This window comes from Erinaceus europaeus, chromosome 9 (genome assembly GCF_950295315.1).
Source record: "Erinaceus europaeus chromosome 9, mEriEur2.1, whole genome shotgun sequence".
NCBI classification, from domain to species: Eukaryota; Metazoa; Chordata; class Mammalia; order Eulipotyphla; family Erinaceidae; genus Erinaceus; species Erinaceus europaeus.
The window spans coordinates 120340221-120359141 of NC_080170.1; the positions used below are offsets into that span (position 1 = coordinate 120340221).

An 18921-nucleotide genomic window follows, 5' to 3' on the forward strand; every position below is an offset into this window, starting at 1 on the left:
TTAGTGTCTGCTGTGGGTTATGAGATGGTCTCATAAGAGCAGAGGCCACCGGTTCCAGGTGGTTACCGAGCACTAGCACTGCATCTAGGGGCGGATGAATTGTTCTGTCAGTGCAAAGTACACATCAGACCTTGCAGACAACATAGGGGGTGGGGACAGAGGAGAACCTCTAAGTTTTTAAATATTTAACGATGTGTTGCAACGATTACATTCGGGGTTTGTTGGGCAAGACATTAAATTGCACTGGTTTCTTGTCTTTCTTTTTTTCTATTTTAGTACTTTATTCATTTATTAATCATATATATCGAGAAGCAGAGCAACACCCTGACACACGGGATCCCTGGAAAACGAACACAAGACCTCAGGTTTCAGAGTCCAATGCTTTGTCCACCGTGCCACCTCACCTCCCAGGCCCCACCCCCCCTCCCCCGTTTAAATTTTATTTCCATCAGAGAGAAAGACACAGTGCAAGACCAGAGCACTGTTCAGCTCGGGTTTCTGATGGTGCTGGAGATTGAACCTGGGTCCTCGGAGCCTCAGGCATGAAAGTCTTTTGCAGAACCACTATGCTGTCTCCCCGACCTTTCTTTCTCTTTCTTTCTTTCTTTCTCATTCATTCATTCATTCATTCATTCATTCATTCATTTTTAACGTGGCTACTCTCAAAGACATCTGAATGGCCAACGTAGCTGACATTAGACAGGCGTGAGCCGGAGCTTACGGAGAACCGTGATGGGCGTCCTAATGGGGAAGATGAGCCCCAGGAAGCTGCTCAGCAATGCACATTTCCAGGCCCGGATGCCGGCAGACTGTCGGGCTCGCCGCCTCCCCCCACACCCAGCCCGAGGCCGTGGCAGGGGCGGGGACCTAAACTGGGAGAGTCCGTGGAGGAGGACTTGCAGACATCTGCCTCCTCACACGTGCAGCGAGAGCTGGAAGCCATCCCGTCTCGTCCTCCCCGCCCCTCGGCTCAGCCAGGCCAGGGTCCGAGAGCAGCTGAGGCCGGACTCCGACCCGATCCCCTGAACGCCCACGGCTGGGAGCCTCCGAGGGGTGTCTCTCCGCCCCCCGCCGCTCCCCGCCCGATTTCGACAGACGACAGATCGCGCTCCCGCGGGGCTCACCTGCCTGCGAATCGCCCCAACGGCCGGCGCCCGCACCGCCGCCACCTTGGATCCCTTCTCCAGAGGACCCGCCCCCGAGTGCCCACAGGCTACTTTCATTGGCCCGGCCTCCGGTCCCTCTCGGACTTCCGGAAGTTGTAGCGTACGCCATAGCAACCGGCCTCGGAACTACATCTCCCGTCATGCTGTGCGCGGAGCAGCGGGCGGCTCCCTGCCCCGGGTGACCAATACCCGGGGTGAAGTTGGGGTTGCCTGGAGGGGTTCCCTCTTGATGCAAATTTCATGGCCAGGCCACACCTTTCTTTCATTCCCATCGTGTCCCTTGCCATCTACCTCGGGTGATGCCCCTGTCTCCCTTTTCACCTTCGTCTCATTCTCTCTCTCTCTCTCTTTTTAAGAATATTTTATTTATTTATTAATGAGAAAGATAGGAGAAGAGAGAGAGAGGAAGAACCAGACATCACTCTGGTATATGTGCTGCCGGGGATCGAACTCAGAACCTCATGCTTGAGAGTCCAGTGCTTTATCCACTGCGCCACCTCCAGGACCACCGGCTCATTCTTTCTCTCCAAAGCTCCCGTAACTAAATTAGTGGAATGCGTCCTAATTAGCACCTCGCACGGCCACAGACAGATGGAAATCCTAGCCTAAAACGCCCCAAAGTTGGCCCGGCGTCCACTCAGCCCCGTAGTCTCTGGGCACGCCTTCAGGAAGGGAGGCGGGGCGGAAAACGTCCTCGACGGCCGCCCTCCGTCAGCGTGCTGATTGGTTGAACCAGCTGTCATTCTTCTCGGCTTTTTTTTTTAAATGGGATCCCTCTGTTGTGGGCGGGGCCGAAGGCGGTGGGGCGGTGCGGTTTCTTTATTCCGATTGGTCAGGCGCCGTGACCACACCCATCGGTGGGCGGACCCACGGGGGTGCGGAGGGAGGAGGCGGCGGCGGGCGCGGAGGAGAGAGGCGGGAGAGAGGGAGCTAGGGAGCGAGGGATCGAGGGAGGGTCGGGAGCGGACGAGCGGAGGAGCGAGCGGGCGGGCGGGCGGGCGCGCAGCTTGGTTGCTCCGTACTACGGCGGCCCGCGAGGGAGCGCCCCGAGCGGGCTCCGGGACGCGCGGAGAGGCGCGCGGGGATGGTGTGCGGGGCCGCGGCTCCTGCGTCCCTGCCCGCGTCGAGGGAGCTGCACTGATTTGTCCCCCGGGGGCAGCGGCGCGGACCCGCCCGGAGATGAGGTGAGGAGCGCGGCCTGGCGCGGGGGGCGGCGCGGGGGTCGCCGGGGGCCGCCCTTCACCGCGCGCCGGGGAGGCGCGGCCCGTCTCCGCGTCCTTCCACGCTCGGGGGGCGGCGGGCTCGCGGGCCGGCCGGCAGGGGGGGCGCTGCGGGGTGGCGGGCGGCCGAGCCCCGGGCTGCCCGGCCTGGCGCCCCGGGCCCCGCACGCCGCCTCCGGGAGCCCGCAGACCCGGTCACTGCGGCGCGCTCGGTGCCCCGCGTCTCCGCCGCCGCCTCTCCGCCCCGCGGGGCGCAGCGACCCCGGGCGGCCGCGGACCAGGCCCGGCGAGCCCCGCGGCGCCCCTGCCCGGACTGTGCTCGCACCCCGGGCTCCCCAGCCCGCTCGGCCGCCGCGTCTCCGCCGGGCATCTTTTGTTGCCCTCCGGGCCGCAGGAGGCTTGGGCTTTTGCAGACGTGCAGGCGAGCGGGGTGGGGGGTGGGGGCCGGGGAGGAGGGGAGCTCCGGGAGGCTCCTGATAAAAAAGAAAGAAAGAGAAAAATCACCAGCGTCCCCTCCTGTCGCCTCCCTCCCTTCCTCGCCTCCAGAGAACTTTGCACGGCTCGCAGCGGGCTGAGATGTGCAAATACGAGCTGAGAGCCCCAGCGGGATGCATTTCTTTGTGCCGAGCCGCTGGCACCCATTCTCCAGCTATTGGCGAGGTCAAAACGTACACAGAATAAAAATAGGTGCCGCCAAAAAAAAAAAAAAAAGAAAAGAAAGTGTGGCTGTATACAAGCTGATGCCTTTGGAAAGATTTCGGTTCTGTCACCGGAGAGACAGTTTTGACTAATCCCCCTGAAGCCATGAAGCACAGGCAGAGAAATCATGGATTAAGGGGATGGGGGTGGGTGGGTGGGCAGAACCCTGCAGACCTCTGATTATTTTGTGGAGCTCCACCTCTATAATAAAATAGGAAGAATGTCGTGATACCTTTCCTCCCCCCCTTTAGATGCAGAAGCTTAAACACAAAGTGAAGATTGCTGTCGTTCTCTGGAACAAAGTACTGTGTTCTTGCAGTGAGTTTTATCAGTACTAAGGTTTTTGCCCGGTGCCTGCTGGTAACTGAATACATCTGTATCTAGTGTATGTATCTAGTAGCCAAAGTGTCAGGAGTCCAGGAACTTCTCAAAGTAATCAGAGTCGGGAGTGAGGGACAGTAATTGAGCGATGTTGTTCCAGTGATAGAACCCTTCCTTTTAAGTAGCTCCAATAAGAATGGCATCTGAGCCAGCACTAAAAAAGACTAAAAAAAAAGCTGTGTCTAAGATGGCATCTACTGAAATTGCCTAGGCACAAGGTCCCCTTACGAAGCTCTATTATTATTCTGTCTGAGTGAGAGAGGAAATGAGCACATTTTTGATGTACTTTGGAACCCTGTGGACTGTTCAGATACTAAGCATTGTGAAATAGGGCATAAAATGAATGGTAACAACTAAGTTGTTTTCCCTGAAATGTTTGTCCTGCTTAGCATTTTTTTTTTCCCTTTTGCAGTTGACCAGCAGTTTCCTTTTTCTTTGCAGTTATCTGGAATCTTGGTAGTAGAACTTTCATCCTTCTCGGGAAAGCCAAGATTCAGGCAAATGCAGATTTCCTGGTAGAGAAGGTGGTGGTGAATTTCTCTAAGCTTACCCATCCGTTGACTTTGGCTGTATTTATGAATGACTGAATGAAAGCATATGGATTACTGGAGGGTTGGGTTTAGATTACTCAGTTCAAATTCCACTGTCCTTTCAAAGATCTTCTCTGCCTGAAATGATTGCTTCCCAATGGATCAGTGAATTCACTTACTGGTGGGTCTCACAAAGTTTGAACCTCACATCAACCATCAGCGTTAGCAGAGGTTGTTGGAAATGAGAGCATGTAGTTTATTCTAATAACAAACTGACCACAGCCCACAAAACAACTCACTTGGTTGGTGTGCTGCTTTGCTGTGGGCACCGTGGTGGTTGAGTCTGCCCCGTCCCCCCCATCGGAGGAAGCTTCAGCTCTGTGGCCACTTTGTGCCTCTCAAGGAGAACCATGACATTCAGATATGTGTGGCACCTGTAGTACATTACAAAGAGGCAGGCGGTTTGGATAGTCATCAGATTCCTAGCACCTAGACAGTGCCTGGACAATCTCTAAATAGTTAAGAGTCAGCCAGTGAACTATTTCACAGCAAGGATACCATTTTAAACCTACTTGTAACGGCAATCTTAGTTAACTTTGAGTCACTGATTTTTACTCTTTTTTTTAAAAAAATTTTATATTTATTTATTCCTTATTGTTGCCCCTATTATTATTTTTATTGTTGTAGTTATTATTGATGCCTTTGTTGTTGGATAGGACAGAGAGAAATGGAGAGAGGAGGGGAAGACAGAGAGGGGGAGAGAAAAGTAGACACCTGCAGACCTGCTTCACCGACTGTGAAGTGACTTCCCTGCAGGTGGGGAGCGGGGGTCTCCAATCGGGATCTTTATGCTGGTGCTTGCACTTTGCGCCACATGCGCTTAACCCGCTGCACTACCACCTGACTCCCTTAGTCACTGATTTTTATAAATTAGGAGCCACGAGCACTGTACACTAGTAATTTCTGTAAGGTTGGCTGCCTCTGAAAGGAGAGAACATTTAGAAGGCTCAAGGCATTGAACTGGGAAAAGGCTCCTAGCAAAATGTTTCTTTTGATGCTCCAAATATAAATTTCAGTCAGTGCAGTAGTAGATTACTGGCATCATGTATCAAAATACTGCTTCATATGCTAAGTTAAGCCCAATCTGATGTCATAAAATTGCTTTCCAAAAATACTTAGAAGATTGATATATTTTTTCCCAGTTTCCTCTTTCTTACTACTAAATATGACCTTTGCTCTTTTGTCTTTTTTCAAGAGTCCAGCCAAGGGCCCCATAAAGAGCTTTGATATAGTTGAGGCTGCCTGGTAGTTAAGAAGGCAAGCTCTGGAGGGTATTGGGTCTGACCACACTTAGCCGGTGACTTTGCTCTGGTGTTCTGAACTGTGATGCCTCAGTTTGCTCAGCTGAAAATGGAATGATAGCAAATGAAGTTTTAGCTTTTCTGTGTACTTTTCCATGTCCTTCCTAAATATTCAAGTAATGATAAAGAATTGGGGGTGGGGTGGGCGGAAGCACAGCGGGTTAAGCTCACGTGGCGCAAAGCGTAAGGATCCCGGTTCCAGCCGCTGACTCCCCACCTGCAGGGAAGTCGCTTCACAGGCGGTGAAGCAGGTCTGCAGGTGTCTATCTTTCTCTCCCCCTCTCTGTCTTCCCTTCCTCTCTCCGTTTCTCTCTATCCTATCTAACGACAATGACAAAAATAACAACAATCATAATAACTACAACAACAATACAAAACAAGTGTGACAAAAGGGGAAAGAAAAAGAATTGGGTGTCTAACAATATATGCAACTCAAAAGTCAGCCTATGTAACAAAAAAAAATACATTACTCAGTAGTGATAGAGAAGAGAGAGGTTACTAGAGCAGCAGTCTGGCACATGTGATGCTGAGAACCAAACTCCGGACCTTGTGCTTATCAGTCCGGTACTTTAACCACTATGCCACCTCCTAGGTTTCCCATCTAACTTTTGTTCTTCTGAATTTTATGGTATTATGTGAACATCCATTGCTTGAAAAAAGGACTCTTGCTAATTTCTTGGTACTAAGTTTGTATAATTTCTTAACTGAATGAAAGACTAACCGTTAAAAGTATTTAGTGGTCTGTCAAATATATGTACATACTTTTTCTAAATAAAGCTAAACTTTGTCTCTGCTCAGATGTGCTATTTCAGAATCAAATGGATGATTTATGATGACCAGCTAACAATCAGTGTTTTAAAGAAGTTTATGGTAGAAAAAAATGAAATGCAAAAAACTAGAAAACACTCTTAAGTATCCCAAGTAAATTCATAGCTCTAAGTACTTTTGTATGTACGTGGTGAGCATTTTCAAATTTCGGCAACAAAAATGAAATTCTGTTACACACATGACTACTTTGTACCTTTCTTTACTTCCTTAGCTTCAAAAAAGAGGTATTCATTGATTAACATGCAAGAGAGAATCAGAGCGTCCCTCTGGCATATTTAATGGGATCAAACTCAAGACCTCGTGCTGCCAAATCCAGCCACTCTGGGGCTGCTTCCTGGACTTCTTGTAAAGCTTTAAATGTGGTGTCAGTCATACCAGTTTGGACACAGACTGTTTTATGGGTCTATGATAAGTAATTGTTTGGGGGCCAGAGACATAGCTCACTGGGTAGGGTGTGTGCCCTACCATGAGTGACCTGACATGATGTGGGCACTGCTACAACCTGGGTTGACCCTGGATCAGGAAAAGACTAATAGTAATCTGGTGTTTTGGTGCTAGCGATCAAGCCCAGGGTGTCATATATGTGAGGTGTGTCCTCTACTGCTGACATAGCAGCCTGACCAAACTAACACACCAGTTTATTTTCCTCTGTGTTAGTTTGTGCTGTCAGTCAGTCGTCTACCTGCATGTGTCTGTCTATCGATGCCTGAGAGTCCCACTGCTCCCGCCTGCCCACTGAAATGAGTTTCTAGATGTGGGGTTTTAGGATCAATGTATATGCTGAATTTCAAGGCTTTTGATAAAAGTTTTTAGTGTGCTATTTAGAAAGGTCTAGACTCCCCCCCCACACCTTTATTTAAACAACTTGAACTGTGACAGTTATTTTTAGCAGAGAGAAGGGGGTACTGTCATCTGTTATGCTTAGGGTTGTGATAAACTCACAAAACTTGAAGTAAGTGATGGCTAACACTACTTACCAAGTCATTTTGCTGTGTGGTCTTCATGAGCATTAACTCACTCAATTGTCATGGAAGCTCTTTTTTTTTTTTAAGTGAACATGTTTTGGAAGCCTAGTTACCTGCAATTCAGTAACTAGTAAGTGAGCAAGTGGCTAGGCAGAATTTTATTTCCGTATTTTATGAAAGAGATCAGAGCACCATGCAGGACTTCACTTCTATGAATATGTGCTGTAATGTAATTAAGCAGATTTTCTTTCTCTTTTCTTTTTCATTTTTGCTTTTTTGGTAATCCCAGACGTTATTGCTTTGGGCTGACTTATTCAGATAGAGATTTGAGAAGCAGACACACATAATTACACACCAGCGGAGGAACTTCCTCCAGCGTGGTGGGGACCAGGCTTGAGCCTGAGCCGCATGGCAAAGGAGCACACTGCTCATTTCTGACTTGTGGCATCAAGGATTGAACCAGAGACTTCTGGTGCCTCGGGCATGAAAGTCTGTTGTGCTTCCTCCGATTGCCGTTGTCTGCCAGATCCGCTATGGACATATGCGTACGTTTTCACCAGCTTGATTTCTGTTTTGGAATAATGTAGGTGCTCCCAGCTGCATCTTCATGTTGGGTGGGGTTCAGGTTGGAATCCTTCGAGTTGAAGATTTGGTCCCCCTTGTAGACCCCCTCTACTGCCTGGCACTACCTCCTCAAAACAGCCTAGTTCCCCCAAAGGGCCTCTGCCTGGAAAACAGGGTCAGAGTCAAAGAGAAGACAAGTTCACTTGTCGTCTGGACTTGGCCTTGGAGACAAACCTAAGGTCACAGCCAGAGGTGTGATTCTCAAGATGGCCATATGTCTCTTCCATGTTGGCCATTTTGGAGACTGGAAACAGCCCATGGGAATGTTCTTCTAGGATGCAGGGGAGGGGCCTCAGAGAGAGAGAGAGAGAGAGAGAGAGAGTGCGTTCCTTTTTGTTGCCCTTGTTTTTATCGTTACTGTGGTTATTGTTGTTATTGATGTTGTTGCCGGATAGGACAGAGTGAAATGGAGAGAGGAGGGGAAGACAGAGAGGGGGAGAGAAAGATAAGACACCTGCAGACCTGCTTCATTGCTTGTGAAGTGACCCCTCCCCCCCACCCTCGCAGGTGGAAGCCAGGGGCTTGAACTGGGATCCTTGAGCTGGACCTTGCGCTTCACAGCAGTGCGCTTAACCCGCTTGCACTACCACCCAGCCGCCTATTTATTTATTTTTTTACCAGAGCCCTGCACAGCTCTAGCTTATGGTGGTGCAGGGTGTTGAACCTGGGGCTTCAGAGCCTCAGGCAACAATGTCTCTTTGTATAACCATTATTATATCTGCCCCCACTTGTATTTCTTTACTGGTATGAATTTCTCAAATAGTGGTGAATGATACATATACCTGTTGATTTCATCAGTTCAGTTAAATTTTCCTAAATTCTGTTAAGCTCTAGGTTTGTCGTGCTAGCTTCACGGGCGGGAGAGAGAGACGACCAGGGACTCATGGCTGAGCTGGGAAGCAGTATCTCTTTATTGACAAGTGGGGATGCGGTTCAACAATCTAATCTCTTCTAATCACAACACAATTCTGTTCTGCATCCCTCCTGAGGCGGAAGAATCAGGAAAAAGGAAGTACCCAGGATAGGGGGCGGGGAGAAGGAAAATGCGCAAACCAGTGGGGATTAAACCAATGCCCTGGAGGCAGAGGGTGCTTAGTCAACAGTGGTTATGTAAATAGAACACAGTGCCAAGCAGGGGGGACCAAACCAATGCAGCAGAAAGGGTCCCAGAAGCAGAGCTTACAAGCAGACCAACATAGGTTCATTTTTTTCTTTATCTTTTTGTCGCTGGGATTATTGCTCAGGCCCAGAGTCTGCATGAAATTCACCACTATGGTGGCACTTCTCTCTCTCTCTCTCTCTCTCTCTCTCTCTGGACAGAGAAATGCGTAGGGAAAGGGCACACCTGCAGCTCTACTTCCTCATTCTAGGTGGGGACTGGGGGCTTGAACCCAGGTCTTTGTGCATAGAGTTGTTTGTGCTTTACTGGTGCATCAGCACCTGGACCCAGAGTCTAGATTCTTAGAGAAAGTCTACAGTCGACATGGATGATCTGTTCTTTGTTTATCTGATGGAAAACCGAGCTACAAACTGGAGATGGTGTGATGGAAGAAGAACCTTTTCCATTCCAACCCTTTCTGGGAATGGCTGCAGTCCGGAGTCCTCGAAAACACACCTGTAGTCTTTTAATTGAAAAAGACAGAGAATGGGAGAAAGAACCAGAGAGCATTACTCTGGCACGTGCACTGCAGGGTATGAGACTCAAGATGTCATGCTTGAGGGCCCAACACTGTATCCACTGAACCACTTCCTGGGCACTTAGCACTTCTTGAGATTACCCCTCCATTTTAGTTGAAGCTGGTGAGGGTATGTTCTGTGGTTTTAAGGGTTCCTCATTCTCAGTGCTATATTCTTTTTCTGATAATATACTACTTTGCCTCATCTTCCTGGACGTAAGAGGAAGTTATGAATTTATTATTGTTTTCCCCCTCTCATCACAGCATCAGAAAATAATCACAGAGACACAAATTAAATCTGACCTGGGTCATCCCAGTTTGGTTGGAAAGGTCATTTTGCAGATGTGGATTAGCGCCACCAGCCTCTTCACTAGTGCTTCTCTCTGGAGGAGGGTCATGGGGAGGGAGAGATCTGTGGATTGACTTCCCAGTGCTCTCCAGTTGCTGAGGTGTATTTCTCTGCAGCTCCGTACAGCACAGCCGTTTGACCTCCTGCGGAAAGTGACCCTGGAGACATCCACAGCATGCATTCATTCCTCAGTGAGTCAGGTCTGTTCAAGGGTGTAATTGCTGACTCAAGACTCTAGTGTCTAAATATCAAGAAGTTGAATCATAGTGTACTTGACCTGCAGCTAACTTTATTCTTAGATTACCTTCCTGTCTCGTGGTGAGCTCATGCCTCAGGGGTATGTATGGCTTTATAAAAATGCCCTGTGCTAAGTGTCAGTAGCCTGTTAACTAAAAGGAGCTGGGAAAATGGGCAAGTAGAGCGCTGGACTTGAGTGCATGAAGCTGAGGGTTCCTGGGTCACATGCTTGAGTGATGCTCTGGTTCTCTCTCTCTCTCTTTTTTATTTTGAATAGAGACAGAAATTGAGAGGGAGAGGGTAAACAAAGGGAGAATGAGAGAGTCACCTGCAGCACTGCAGGTGGGGACTGGGGCTTTAAACCTGGGTCTTTTTTTTTCTTTTTTAAAAAATATTTATTCCTTTTTGTTGCCCTTGTTTTATTACTGTTGTGGTTATGATTGTTGTTGGATAGGACAGAGAGAAACAGAGAGGAGGGGAAGACAGTGAGGGAGAAAGACACCTGCAGACCTGCTTCACCACCTGTGAAGTGACTCCCCTGCTGGTGGGGAGCCGAGGGCTGGAACTAGGATCCTTACGCCGGTCCTTGCGCTTTGCACCACGTGCGCTTAACCCGCTGCGCTACCGCCCAACTCCCTTTTTTTTTTTTCCCAATATTTTATTTGTTGGGCCAGGCAAAGACACACCTGGTTAAGCGCTCACATGACAGTGCCCAAGGATCTGAGTTCAAGGCCCTGGTCTCCACTTATGGGGGGAAGCTTCACGGGTGGTGAAGTAGGGCTGCAGTTGTCTGTCTGTCTCTCTGCCTTTTTTTTTTTTTTTTAAATTTTATTTATTTATAGAGAGATGCAGATAGAGACAGAGAAACACCAGAGCACTGCTCAGCTCTGGTTTATGGTGGTACAGGGGATTGAACCTGGGATTTTGGAGCCTCAGGCATGAGAGTCTGTTTGAATAACTATTATGCTAATATGCTATCTCCCCTACCCCTCTGCCTTTCTATCCCCCTTCAGTACCTCTGTCTCTATCCAATAATAAATAAAAATACCAAAAATTAAAAAAAAATATTTTAATGAGAGTGAGAATCAGAAGTCAATAACACTGCTCAACTGTGGCTTATGGTGGGGCTGGGAATTGAACCTGGGGCCTCAGAGCCTCAGGCATCAGAGTCCTTAGCAGAACCATTATGCTGTGTCCCCAGCTCTGAACCTGGTTTTTTGCACATGTTAATTTGTGTGCTTAACCAGATGTCCCACTGCCTGCCCTCCCCACCCCTCATGTTACTAAGTCTTAAAGTGATTGGAAGAGGAGGAAAGGACTGTAGTAGAGAGAAGTCAAACAAAAGAAAGTTGTTCTTGCACCAGGGTCTTCCTTGTTCGTCACTGTATTTGAGCATTTTCATTTGCAAATGAAGAAGCACAGATTGGCTCAAGAGTAAAGAGAAACGTCTTTCCAGGCAGGTCAAGTCGGGGCCTTCTGATGGGCCTGACTTGAACGTGTGCTGAAGTAATGGCGGGGTCCAGGGAAGGGCAGCATTCACCGTGCCTGACCTCCACCTTGTGCGCCAGTTGGCTGGGTTAGTCCCTGCACAACACAACACAACACAACACACCACCCCATCATCATACATGGAGCTCCCGTGTGGTGCCGACGTTGGAACCCCCCTCACACAGTGTGTGGTGGGTGCTGAGTCATCACCCAGCCCCAGTCTGCTTAAGCTTCAATACTCAATATGCTGTCCACAGTAGAATCTGTGTTTATTTCTCGATTGTTTTAAGACAAAGTACACTTGACTGTCCTGTGATAATACTAGATAGCATGGAGCCTGGGAGACTTTTGTCTGTCATTTGGGTGGCTTACCTCCCTTTACAATTGCTGACTCTCGTTCCATCAGTCCGGTCAGTCTGTCAGTCCATCAGTCCGACTGTCTTCACAGACTTCCTCTGATTCTTCATAGTTAAAGGCTGGGCGACATTCTCTCTTAGCTCAGAGCTGGAGGCATTTGGAACTTCTGGGAAAACATGCAGTCTGTGGAACAGACCTGGCTAGGGCAAGCCATCTGCTTTTCTTTTTCTTTCCTCTCTAGGAAAGATAGCAATTTGACTGATCTCAGAAAGGCACGGGTCTGTTTCTGAGAGTCAATCAGTGTTCTAAAAGGCTGATAACAGTAGGTAGTGAGAGTTTATGGTATCTTGACTAACACTTCGTACTTGTTTTGTAGATTACAGGCCTGGAATGTAACTTCCTTTACGTGAGATTACCACCCGACCCCCAATCTCTAGTTCTTGGACCTTCTTTTTTTATCTCAGAAGGTCAGCTTCCTCCCTCTTTCATTTCCTTCCCTATTCAGCTGGGACCTCAGAAGGAAGGATCATTTTAGTGAGTTTCCTAGCAAAGGTGTTTATTTATTTAATTGAGGTAGTAACATTAGCGTACTTGAGTGCATATGCTTTAAGGGTACAATTTCAGGCCAGAGTAGTTAGCATAATCGTTATGTAAAGAAACTCTCAGGCCTCAGGCTCTGAAATCCCAGGTTCAATCCCCCACCACCACAGTAAACCAGAGCCCCAGTGCTGAGCAGTGCTCTGGTAAAACAAACAAGGGTATGATTTCACACTTCTTCAAAATGCATATTGCCGTGATGGGCTTTGGCCCCCAGTTACTTAGCTGTGTCCTGCCGTGAGTATTCCTCCTCCTGCTCGGCTTGCCGGCTCTCTCCACTGCCAAGCATTGTCCTCCAGCCTCCCTGTTTCTCCTGCCCACCTCCCAGCTAACTTTTATTTACTTTAACCAGATCACTGCTCAACTCTGGCTTATGGTGGTACGGGGGACAGAACCTGGGACTTGATAGCCTCAGGCATGAGAGTCTCTTTGCATAACCATGTTCAAAGTGCATAACCCTCTGCGGAGACATCAGTCTTCCCTCTTCAGTTTCCTCTGCCTCTCTAGCTCAACTGGGAGAGCCCAGGACTGGGCTTCACTCATTCTTCCTCTTAGGTGGAACTGCCTAGCTCATGAAATCAATGCCCAAGGTAGCTATGCCTCTCCCTTCCCAGAATCCTCAGTGCCATTGGAAGTGTGACCCCACAGGGACAGGGTGACCCTGGCTTGGCCTTGGAGGGACAGGCGACCTGAGACTAACGAGATGGGCTAGGCTGCTTGCAGGGAAGTGCTTTGCAGGGGACAGACAGCACAGACCCACTGGCTCCTGGCATCTCCTGGCTTCCCCCAAGTCCCGTGCTCCTCGGGAAGGGTGGCCTGTGCCAGCTGCTTCCACTCTGTCCCCATGATCCTTTGCGGTCTGCTGCTGCTTCTCCGTTGCTGACTCAGCATCCTGTTCACAGCGGATTCCTAACCTTTTCTCTGACATATGCAGGGCCAGGGATCGGGACCTTCTGGGCCACTGTTTCTTGACCTTTGACTTTTGACCTCTACCTTCCTTCCTTCCTTCCTTTCCTCCTTTCTTTTCTTTTTCTTTCTTTTTTTTTTTTTTTTAGAATTTTCTTTTTTTTTTAAAGTATTTTATTTTATTTTATTTTTGAGAGAGATACAGAGAGAAAGACACAGAGGAACACCAGAGCACTCACTTGCACAGCTCTGGCTTACTGTGGTGCGGGGGATTGAACCTGGGACTTGGGAGCCTCAGGCATGAGAGTCTCTTTGCATAACCACTATGCTATCTACCCCGCCCTGTCTTCCTTCCTTCCTCCCTCCCTCCCTCCCTCCCTCTCTCTCTCCCTCTCTCTCTTTCTTTCTTTCTTTCTTTCTTTTTATTAAAGGAGAGAGAGACAGCGCAGAGCCAGAGAAACCCTCAAGCACCTGCCATGTCAGTGCTCAATCCAGGAACTTCAGGCATGCCAGCCCCTTGCTGGAGTGGTTCATTCATCCTCCCCAGCGATACTAATCCCCCCCCCCCAGGTGGCACCAGAGAAAGAGACCCGGGGCCTTGTGCATGGCCTCCAGGGCCAACTTAAAGAGGGGAAAAACAGGTGGAGGAGGATTACCACAGTACTGCTCCACCAGTCCTGGAGCTCCCTCAGTATGTCTGCAGCGCTCCCACGTGGGCCAGGGTTCAAATCTAGGGTCTCATGTACAGCAAGGCACTTAATCTGCTGGTTGAGGACCTGACATGCGCTCCTTGAGACACATTCGTTTTCTTTGGTTTTCTTTATGTTCTGAGTTTTCTTGCCTCTGTTCCATCTGGGACCCCACACTTTCCTTTTGGGGGCTTCTTTATCTTTAAGAGCTTGCCACTGTGGGGCCATTTTTTTCCATCCTTTTTGGTCCTGTTACAGGAGTTATTCACTTCCTTATCGCTTTCTTTCTCTATTTATTTTTCATGAAAGATAGCTACAGAGAGAAAGATACAGAGAGAGACCAGACCAGAACCCTGCTCAGCTCTGACTGACGGTGGTGTTAAGGATTGAACCTGTGACCTCAGAGCCTCAGGCATGAAAGTCTTTTGTAGAACCGTGATGCTGTCTCCCCAGCCCAGGACAGTCATTTCTACTCTGCAGCACCCGAGCCCCAGCAATGACCCTGGAGGCAAAGGAAAAAGAAAAGCTTCTTTAGGGTCAGTGGATGCCGGGTAGAATGTGCGACCTTGGGTCCTGGTACCACATGGGAGCACTGTCACCGCTCAGTGGGCGGTAGAGCCGTGCTGTGGTGCCCTCCTCTGTCTTGCTCAAACTGAGAATGACAAACTGAAAAGTTTGGCCTTGGGAACTTGCTTGGATGTGGCATTGCCTGTTCTTGCATTCATCTCTGTGTTACATAAATTTTTTTTTTTTTTTTTTTTTTTACTCCACACCCATGTGGAGAATGTTCCTCAGATTTGGTGAGGACACTTAAGACACTAAGAAGCTCATGTTTTTCCTCTGTCCACAACTTGCCAGCTCAGGAATGAAAACACAGGAATGTATTTATTAACTTATTGAAAATCTGTCGTCAAACCCATTACAGTGCTTAGATAAATAACAGATTTTGAAGAGAACTATCTTATAAAGCAGAAACTTTTAGTGCAACGTGTGGCTTCATTTGACATTTTTTGCAAGATCTCTCAAGTGTCCGGCTTTGATAGAAGAGAGGTAGGTTCTGATCTGTTCCCGGAGTCACTCTCTCGTGAAATGCTGTTGCGGTTGCTCTGGTGGACTTGAAGGAAATCCGGCCTCAGTCAGACACGTTACTGGAGAGAGCAGGACCCTCTTAATGGCATTTCCAGTCAATTGTGGTTTTCCTGGGATATTGTACCAAAGTGTGACACTGGGAGCTTATTTTATTTACTTGTGTATGTATTTGCCACCAAGGTTATCACTGGGGCTTGTGTCTACATGCTTACTCCTCCTATCCGGGCATCCATTTTCTTTTTTAAAAATATTTATTCCTTTTTGTTCCTCTTATTGTTTTATTGTTGTTGTTATTGATGTCACTGTTGGATAGGACAGAGAGAAATAGAGAGAGATGGGGAAGACAGAGGGGGGAAAGAAAGACAGATACCTGCAGACCTGCTTCACTGCCTCTGAAGGGACTCCCCTGCAGGTGGGGAGCTGGGGGCTCGAACCGGAATCTTACACTGGTCCTTACGCTTTGCGTAACCCGCTACGCTACCGCTCGACTTCCGAGAGTGGTGATTTGAATCCGGGTCCTTGTTTGTGGGAACACGTGTGTTCCATCTGGTGTGCCATCCCCCAGCCACTGCATCTCTTTCCCTCCCTCTTCCTCCTTTCCCTTTTTCTGGATAGAGACAGAGAAATTGAGAAGATAGGGGGGACATAGAGAGGGAGGCAGAGAGACACCTATAACACTGCTTCACTGCTTGAACCTGCATCCTTAGGCACTGGAACATGTGCACTCAACCGGGTGTGCCCACTGGTAGCTTCTTCAGGGTTAATTTCCACACGGAATCTGAAATCACATTCTCGCTTCTTACGGTTTATAGGACTGCTTCATTCCAGAGAGATTTTTGTAACAGCATGTATTGGTCAGTTGGACATCCTGCCTCACTGAACAACGTCGACGTTCCAGATGCTGACACCCTGTTAGGCCACATCACCCAGCCTGCTTGTTGATGTCCCCACCCATCTCATTCGAAACTTCTGTGCTGACAGGGAAGCGGTCTGGCCCGCAGTGTCAGATGGCTGTTGTCTGATTTTCACTCCAGAGCACTAAGTACTGTCTGTCATTCATATATATATATTTATTTTAATTTGGGGGGGGCATAGTAGACTCCCTTCATTTCTGAGAGACTGTCCAGCTAATACTCGAGTTGGAACAACCAGAGTCTGTCTGTTGTCATCCTGCCAGCAAAAAACGACTCCACAAACAGGCGTCTCCGCTCAGCTTGAAGCTGCTTGTACAGTTTGTCTCCTTGAGGCCCTGGTCCTTCTGGGTGTGCCAGAAGTTCTTTCTGTCATGCATGTGGGCCCCTGGCTGCTGTTGATGGCTCGGCACAGTCTGAAGTGCAAGTGTAATTTCAGTTACTTTAGCTAGCTATGTATTTATTTATTTTGGGTAGAGACAGAGTAGTTGAGAGAGAGAGAGAGACTCTCTCAGCACTGTTTCACCACTTGTGGATTCCCCTCCCCCCCCCACACACAGGTGGGAACTGGGGTCCTAGCTCATTGTCACAGGCACTCTAACAGATGTGCCACCACCCAGCTCCTTGTTTTCTTATTTCCTTGAAAGGGCTTGTCTGGCTGGGGAGAGGCTCAACTAGCGGAGCATGAGGCTGACACCCAAGGTTCCAGGATTCCTCTCCAGTACCACAGGTGCCAGAGTGATCCTTTGGCTTCCACCTCTCTCCATCTCATATGAAGCTCTCTCATATATAATAAATAAAATATAGTAACATTTTAAAGGGCTCTTAGCTGTTTTGTTTTGTTTTTTACCCTCCAGAGCACTGCTCAGCTCTGGTTTATGAGGATGTGGTGGATTGAATTTGGGACTGTGGATGGAGCCTCAGGCATGAGAGTCTCTTTGCAGAACCATCATGCTGTTTCCCTCCCCCGCCACACAGCCATATCCATTTTTATACAGGAGAAAGAAGGAACCACAGCACTTCTCGGCTCTGACATCAGCAGCGCCAGCCATCAAACCCAGGACCTCTGGCTTGCAAGTCCTGTGACCAGCTGTTGAGCCGTTTTCCAGCCCAGCTTATATAAGGAAAGGGACTCTAGGGCCGGTGGAATAGCCCTTGATAGCGCACTGCTTTGCTCTGCGTCTCATCCAGGTTTGAGCCTGCCCTCACTGCACTGCAGGAAGCTTTAGTGCTGTGGGCTCTCTTACTCTCTGCCTTTCTCAGGGAGAAAGGGAGGAGGAAAAGGGGGTCTGCTGTCTGTCTGAATGTCCTTCTGCACTTCTTGAGCACTTACGGAACTCTGGGACTCTGTGCACTGTTCTCATTGCTGCCCCATGGGCTAAAATCGGAACTTGCCCTCATGGTTGAAGAGGGTCTTTCTGTTGACCTCTGCTCTTCCTGCAGCCCGCTTCTCCTCTCTGGCCACCTGCACCTCCAGATACGGTCCCTTTGTCACAGTCACTCACCTTCTTGTTTCCCTTTATAGCCAAACCTAATTATTACCATGTGAGCTTTATAATCTTGATTTTATGATCATTACTTCCGGTGGCACTTGTGCGGGCACTTCCAATACTCCTGGACCAGCTTTTTTGTTCTTTTAATTAAAAAAAATTTTTTTTATTTTTCCTTACTTATTATTGGATAGAGGCAGAGAGAAATTGAGAGGAAAGGGTGAGGTTACGAGGGAGAGAGACAGATACGTCTGCAGCCCTTCTTCTTCCTTCTTTTGCTTCTGCTTCTGCTGCTGCTTCTGCTTCTTCTTTTGCCTCCAGGTTCATCGCTGGGGCTCGGTGCCTGCACCATGAATCCACTGCTCCTGGCAGCCATCTTTTTCCATTGTTGTTGCTGCTGCTGCTGTTGGATAGGACCGAGAGAAATGGAGAGAGTAGAAGACAGAGAGGGGGAAAGAAAGACACCTGCAGACCTGCTTCACCGCTCATGAAGCTTTTCCCCTGCAGGTGGGGAGCCAGGGGCTTAAACCTGAGTTCCTGGAAGAGCACTGTAATGTGAGCGCTTAACCAGGTGCACCACTGCCCTGCCCTTTAATCTCAGCTGTCTACAGAGAGACAGTGATAGGGAGAGACACCGCCATACCTGCCATGCTTGGGACTCAAACTCTGGCCCTCACACATGGTAAACAATGGATTCTACTGGCTGTGCTAGCTCCCGGCCCCTACAGTTTCAGTTTAGATTAGAGGTTTACACTTAGCATTTTACATTTCATTTCCTCAGTCTAGCATGTTCCTCTTATCTTCTGCCTCCTGCCTCCTACAGTCTTGTCTCTGGCTGATCCTTTTAAGTCCAAATTTCCTGCCCCAACTATTAGTCATTATCCCTCTGACCTCCCTAACTCCAAACCTCTGGCTGCATTTCCCCACATTTATGTTCAAGTTCCCTGGGATTTACAGTTCAACTTAAGAGCACAGCTGGAAAGCAGTCTCCATCTCTCCCGTGACTTCACCGTATCTATGCTAATGTTTTGCATGTTGGGACTTCTTAGCCCTAATTGAGTGAAATATAGGAGCCCGAATAGGTATAAATAGGTGGCGGGCTGGTTTTCAGAGTCCTTCATTATATCCCAGATGATGTTAAGGCGAGGCCTGGCTCAGGGGAGAAGCTGACTTCTCTTAATGTGATCGCCATCATCTTGTTTTTCCTGATCAGTACGTTGCCCTGGTATCCTCCAGCTTCTGGGCTTTACGGGTCTGTGTCTATCAGAGAAGTGAGCCCTTGTACGAAATCTGGAGCTGAGCAGACTTGCATCACATACGTTTCAGATGACCCTCCCACCCCAGGTATTTCTACCCGA

The 18921-nt window shown here is 48.7% G+C and overlaps 2 protein-coding genes across 7 annotated transcripts in view; one reads left to right on the forward strand and one right to left on the reverse strand.

The window, feature by feature from the left end:
• The window catches only part of CRYZL1 (crystallin zeta like 1), a 46250-nt gene extending 45059 nt beyond the window's left edge, over positions 1–1191 (reverse strand). Inside the window, exon 1 of one of the 2 annotated variants that reach the window (XM_060198658.1) lies at positions 1125–1191. The gene's annotated coding sequence lies outside the window, so the exon portion shown is untranslated. The remainder of the gene's footprint in view (positions 1–1124) is intronic. The other variant, XM_060198660.1, reaches the window with a different exon arrangement.
• Positions 1192–2044: 853 nt separating this feature from the next.
• Positions 2045–18921, forward strand: part of ITSN1 (intersectin 1) — a 209352-nt gene continuing 192475 nt past the window's right edge. For 3 of the 5 annotated variants that reach the window (XM_016186705.2, XM_060198667.1, XM_060198666.1), the window contains exon 1: positions 2058–2350. Coding sequence is in view for 1 of the 5 variants with exons in the window: in XM_060198669.1 (XP_060054652.1) it covers positions 2346–2350 (5 nt within the window). In the remaining 4 variants the exon portion in view is untranslated. Of the gene's footprint in view, positions 2351–18921 lie in introns of all 5 variants that reach the window. The other 2 variants (XM_060198668.1, XM_060198669.1) reach the window with 2 other exon arrangements.